Source organism: Bos grunniens, chromosome 8, assembly GCF_055505025.1.
Source record: "Bos grunniens cultivar Pamir isolate PY7600 chromosome 8, Bosgru_T2T1.0, whole genome shotgun sequence".
Lineage (NCBI taxonomy): Eukaryota > Metazoa > Chordata > Mammalia > Artiodactyla > Bovidae > Bos > Bos grunniens.
In genome coordinates this window covers 68,527,395-68,533,560 of record NC_141172.1, presented here as the reverse complement: position 1 = coordinate 68,533,560, position 6,166 = coordinate 68,527,395, and the positions used below count along the sequence as shown (strand labels likewise).

Below are 6,166 nucleotides of genomic sequence, written 5' to 3'. Positions count from 1 at the left end.
GCCTCCCAACTAGGCTGGAAGCCCCTGAGGGAGCTGGAAGCTGTGGGTAGGACAGGTGCTGCCTGGGGCGGGGCTCACCCGCAGACCTAACCGCAAATGCCAGATCTGCTCTACCTAGCTCTGTGACCTCGAGCAAGTTCCTCGGCCCCTCCCAGCCTCAGTTTCCTCTGCATCAGCTGGGATGGTACACAGACTACCCTCCTGTTGTACACACTCCCCTCCTCATAAAGTTGCCCGTTCCTTGGAGGGCTGGGTGGATTTTGTTTGCCTTGTTGCTCCATTCCTGGGTCTAGCACCGTGCCTGGCCCCCTCAGCAGCTGCTCCAAGAAATTTTATAAAAGGGATATTATTTGAATGATCTAATGGATTAATTTCCCTCTCCTTCCCACCCACTCCCATCCTGCCAGTTTGTAACAGGGACTTGGTTTTGTACATCTTTCGGCTCAGATTTTGCCTTGGATAGACTCTAGAGAGATCTGCAGGTTCATCAGCAGGATTTCTGCTCTGTGATTTACAATCATGAAACTCACAACAAAGAGAAAGTCAGCCGACCCTGGGGCACGTCCCTATGGAACAGAAGGTGGACTGTTCTGCCCTTAGCCACTCTGGTCCTCTGGGCAAGTCACTCACCTCACTGGGATAAGCACCCTAGTGACTTAAGGTCCTTCCTGGCTCTGACCCTCCCCCCAGCCAGGTCACCCCTCCTGCCTTGTGCCAAGTCAAGGCAGAGAAAGAATCATGTACAGGCAGGGCGTAGGGTTAATTTGCTGCAGAGGCTCCAGGGCCCCACCAAGGAGAGGGTGTGGATTTGGTATCTGCCTTAAGGAAAGGAAGTCTCGGCCCTGAGATCTTTTCCTTTCTGAGGGCATCAGGCAACTCAAAGGAGATGGGATGGGTGATCAAGAACAGGCTAGCAGGTTCATGGAGAAGGGTCACTTCCACGGCATGGGCTGGGTCTGCCACCCTATCAGCAGACCATGGCGAGGACTGGGGTGGACGGAGGACTGAAAGCATGTCTCATTCTTCAGGCTGCTGTTTAACCAACACTGGAGCCCAGGCCACACCCAGGCTCAAGGAACCTGCCAGGGACCGGCCACAGCCCCATCATTCACAGACCTCTCCCACCTGTCTTGACAGAATTAGGAACCATCACCTCTTCCCACCCACCTTGGGTGGGGGTGCCCTAAGTGACAGGCCCAGATGACATGATTGCCAGGAAGAATGTGAGAGAGGCCCAGCCCAGGCCCGCCTCAGGGACCTCATGCATGACCTTCCTTCTCCAGGGCCTCTGGACAAGAACTGCCCGGGCATTTGGTAGGCTGTGCAGAGAGGCAGCAACAATCATCAGACCTGACTTCAGCATTTTATTATGATGTGACCCAGACAACTTAATTTCTCTGCTTCAGTCTCTCCTGCTGTAAAACAGACCTATAACCTGCCAGTTGGGATGCTTACATCAAACATGTGGGTAGCACCTTACACTTGGCTCATCTCTCAGCAGTGGCCAAGGAATGGAGCTTTCCTTCCTAATGAGAGCAGCCAGGCCCAGACTGTGCCCCCTCAGACACCGCCAGGCCCCAGGACTTTGTCCTCGGGCCAGAAGATTGGCCTTGGCTAGCTGTGCTCCACCACTCCCAGCTTCCTGCCATCGATTGCTCAAAAACCCAAGCCCAAAAAAGAAAGTAAACAAACACACGAGAGCCCAGAGAAAGAAAACATGAGGAGCAGAGCAAACAGAAATGTCTAGTTCAGCAACCCCATGGCAGCTCCAGGATCAAACTGCTGCAAACAAGGCCACCTTCCGCTCCCATCTCTGGTTTCTCCCCACAATCAGGCATTGCCCTGGTCCCTGTGATGTTAGTTCTCTCAGCACGGCTTGCCAGATCCTCCAGGCTGCCCAATCCTTCCTGAGACCTGAGATCTTTAGAGATAATGATGGTGCTTTTCCAGCCTTCCCTTTCACACACACACACTCACTCATTCACATCCCACTTGATTCCCAGATCAGCCTACGGCAGAAAGAATTCCCATAATCCTAAGAGGGAGGAGCCCTCTCCATAACCCAAAGAAAAAGGACAGGAAGGCAAGGTCCCTGGTACCCAGATTTATTTTACATTCTCTGCTTCCAGGGGGGACTTGAGGGCTGCTGGGCTGGCAGGAGGACAGCACATACCCGTTTCCCTGGAATACATCTGGGACAGGCCAGTCCTTGGAAGCCCCGCTCTTCCTGGGCACCAAGGCAGCCGGAATGATGAGCACGGCCCAGGCGCAGGGTTTGGCAGCCTTTGGGAAGAGGGAGCCTTCAGGCAAGACCTCTTGCCAGGCAGCAAATACTAAGGAAGAGTCGTGTCCATCCCCCACCACACTCCCAGGCCCAGCTGGAGGCAGGGAGGCAGAGAGGATGGCAAGCAAGCTGCAGTGACAAGGGAGAAAGCCCTCCAGGCACAGGCGGCCTTTGGTCTCTATTAGGTTAGGAAGCTGGTTCTTGTTAGAGGAACCCCATGGGGGTAAAGCTGGGAGCCGGTCCCTGTTAAAAGGAAACGCCATAGTGGGGTGGGGGACTCAGGGGTCTGGTCTCAATAAGGCCTGAAACAGTCTCCACTTCAAAGCAGACCTCTATATTTGGGGAGTGGGGAAGGGGAGGAAATAAAAGGGCTATTAGAGGAATGCTTGTGAGTCCTGGGTGGGAATCAGTCCAGGGGGCTTCAAGGGAGGTTCTGTAGGAAAGACTGCTGGGCTTGTCTACAGATGCCAGCAGCTCAGGTCCTGGGGGAGGGGTATGTGTAGGGGGGGTCCTCTCTCCTTCCCATAAGTGCTCTGTTCCCCACCCCATCCTGGGTGGGCTCTGAGTTGCCACGGAGACCACTCACACCGGGGCTACATAATTTCCAGGGAATGTCCCAAATTTCTGGGTCCTCCTGGAGACACCTGAAAGAGGAAAGACAGAAAGAACATTCCCCACTTTTAAAAACAGGAATGGGGTGAGCTGGGGGCGGTGGTGGGGGGGGGCGGTGGTGGGGGGGGGTGGGCGGGGAGTGAGAGCCCTGCCCTCTGCTGGCAGTACCCAGAACTGCAGGTGGAATCCAGGTCTCAGGGAAGGAGGAGTCTGCTTTTCCTCACTCTTGGCCCCTAGAAGCAGAAGCCTCCAAGATGGGCCCAGCCACGCATCATGATGTTGATAATGATGGGCGAATCTGAGCACTCAACCAACTGTGCATAACTTTGCACACAGCCCTGAATAACCCCTCAGGAAAGCAAGGAGGCAGGAGAATGAATCACAGAACTTAAGTAGGGAGGAATCTCACTGGTCTAGTATGACACCCTAATTTTAGAGACGGGGCAGGTAAGGTATATGACAAGGCCATGTCAGTTCCCCCAAAGCATTCAGCTGCTCAGAGGTAGAAGTGGGACCAAAATCCAGGCCTCTGTCTACTACAACCCCCCAAAATTTGTGTCCTGGGGTAGAGGAAGAGAAATGCTAGGAGCTACAGGAAAATAAAATTAAATTAAAGTTCTGACCATCCCTTCCCCTCAGGCAGCCACCCACTTCTGTGAGCAGCTGAGGGCCCTCTTGCCCCTAGGCCTTACTGATACTCTTCCCCTCCCTAGAGGGCCTCCCTTCTCCTCTCTGCCTCCACAAATCCTTCCACCGCCTCCCTCACTTCCTCCAGGAAGCCTTCCCTGATCTGCACTGTCCAAAATGATACTCACATGTGGCTGATGAGCACTTGAAATGTGCCAGTGTAACTGAGAAAACAACTGTTCTCAACCTTCCCTCTAAAAAAGCCCTTGGGGCTTATTCCACAAAAGTGGTACTTTTTCCTCCTGTCTTTAATAGGAGTTGTAAAAAAAGAAAAAAATGCAGAAGTGTACAGACTAAAATTAGAATGTGTCCCCAAGACTTCATTTAGGTGAACTTGATCAGGTGGTGCTAATAGTAAAGAACCCGACTGCCAATGTAGGAGACGTAAGAGATGAGGGTTCAATCCTTGGGTCGGGAAGACCCCCTGGAGGAGGGCATGGCAACAAACTCCAGTATTCTTGCCTGGAGAATCCCATGGAGAGAGGACCCTGGTGGGTATAGTCCATAAGGTTGCAAAGAGTTGGACACAGCTGAGCAACTTTGCACTCATGCACAAAGTGCTGCCATTTTGCCATATATGTACAGCATGGTGGGCTACAAAGCCTTTGTCACAAACCTATAGTACCTATTTCAGCTGCCCCCAGTCCAGTGGTTAAGACTCCGTGCTTCCAATGCAGAGGATGCATGTTCTATTCCTGGTCAGGGAACTAAGATACCACAAGCTGTGTGGTGTAGCCAAAAAATTGACAACTGGGTTTCCCTGGTGGCTCAGATGGTGAAGAATCTGCCTGCAATGCAGGAGACCCAGGTTTGATCCCTGGGTTGGGAAGATCCCCTGGAGGAGGGAATGGTTACCCGCTCCAGCATTCTTACCTGGGAAATCCCATGGACAGAGGAACCTGGCAAGCTACAGTCCATGGGGTTGCAAAGAGTCGGACACAACTGAGCAACTAACACCTTAGACCTAAATTACTCCTTCCATGAATTTGGTTTCCTTGGGGGAGGGGGATAGATTTTATGATGAATAAGAAATACTAATTTTTTAAAGTAAATTGACTTTGAAGATACAAAAAGTTAACTGCATGGAATAAAACTTGTGAATGAAAAAAAAAAGAATGTGCCCTCAAGCCCACCCATCCAAGGAAAGGACTGCTAACAAGCTCTGTGTGTGTGTGTGTGTGTTTGGGGTATGTGTGGTGTGTGTGGGTGTGTGTGTGTGTTAAGTCCGTTCAGTTGTGTCTGACTCTTTGCGACCCTATGGACTATAGCCCGCCAGGTTCTTCTGTCCATGGGATTCTCCAGGCATAAATACCAGAGCGAGTTGCCAAGCCCTCCTCCAGGGGATCTTCCCAACCCAGGGATCAAACCCGCATCTCTTACATCTACATTGGCAGGCTCATTCTTTACCACTAGCACCACCTGGGAAGCCCCATGTTAATAAGCTGGTGCTTCATAGTTACTGGTGTGTCAGAAGGGTGGTCAGCACTGAGGTGCTGGATTCAGATGAGAGAGGAAGGCTGTCACTCCTGTGGCCACTCCTCCCAAGGTACCCCCACAACGCTTCAGGCCCTGGAGCCTGTTGAGCCAGAGCTTCTGGATGCTCACTGCTCTCTAGGGATGACCCCATCCCCTGAAGCTGCAGCCTGGACCTGACCCGCTCACTCTGGGAAAAAAGCATGCTGAGTGGTCACCGTGAACCAGGCCAAGGCCAACCTGAGACTTCCTGCTTTAGTCCTTGCCTGAGCTGCCCTTGAGTCAGCCTTGAGGGCTCAGATCTTTTTCCTCTCTCTTCTCTTGGGGGTGAGAGAGCTAGCTTCTAGCTCTGGGTGGTGGGGGTGGGGACATACAGGTGTGAGACTTGGTTCTCTCCACCAAGGGCTCAGCGTCTCAGGAGACAAGTCCCCCCACAACCCTCCCACCCAAGGACTGCTCCCAGACACAGGTGTATGATGGAAGGAACAGAGGCCTGGGGGTCAGGAACCCCTGAGTCCCACTGGCTTCAACAATGACCCTGAGCAAGTCTGGTTTCCTCCCAGGCCTCACCCTTCTTCAGGGAATGAGAACAACAGAGTGCTGGCTTTGGGAAAGCAGCCAGTGCTGGGCTGGAAGGGTGGGAGGTGGTCAGCCCATGAATCTTTGCTGAACCAGTCCTGGCAGGCAGGAGCAGCCACTCAAATCCCCACAGGATCCTGAGATAACCTTTCTGGCCTCTCTCCCAGGCCCTGCCCCCAGGACTCTGAGATACCCTTTCTGGCCTGTCCCCCAGCTCAGTCCCCTAGAACTCTGAGATGCACCTGCCCCCAGCGTGCCCGCCAGGCCCACCTACCCACAAACCAGCCGTCGTCACACTGCTGCATAACGTCCACACGGTCCCCTTCCCGCAGTTCCAGCTCATCCTCATTCTGGGGCCTGTACTGGTACATCGCCCGGTACCTGCAGGAAACATTGCCATAGCAACCACCAGGACCCTGACCCCTCCCCAGACCAGGCCTGGCTAGTCCCGAACCAAGGTGGACACATTCTTGGAATTTCCCAGATCCCTCCATGCTCCCATTAGTCCCTGGCCCAGCTCTGGGCATGGCG

The 6,166-nt window shown here is 53.3% G+C and overlaps 1 protein-coding gene across 19 annotated transcripts in view; it reads right to left on the bottom strand.

The window, feature by feature from the left end:
* Nucleotides 1–2,089: 2,089 nt before the first annotated feature.
* The window catches only part of SORBS3 (sorbin and SH3 domain containing 3), a 29,128-nt gene continuing 25,051 nt past the window's right edge, over nt 2,090–6,166 (bottom strand). For all 19 annotated transcript variants that reach the window (XR_015169999.1, XR_015169998.1, XM_086416214.1 and 16 more), the window contains 2 exons: nt 5,910–6,016; nt 2,090–2,928 (listed from right to left, as the gene is read on the bottom strand). Coding sequence is in view for 17 of the 19 variants with exons in the window: in XM_086416214.1 (XP_086272340.1) it covers nt 2,867–2,928; nt 5,910–6,016 (169 nt within the window). In the remaining 2 variants the exon portion in view is untranslated. The remainder of the gene's footprint in view (nt 2,929–5,909; nt 6,017–6,166) is intronic.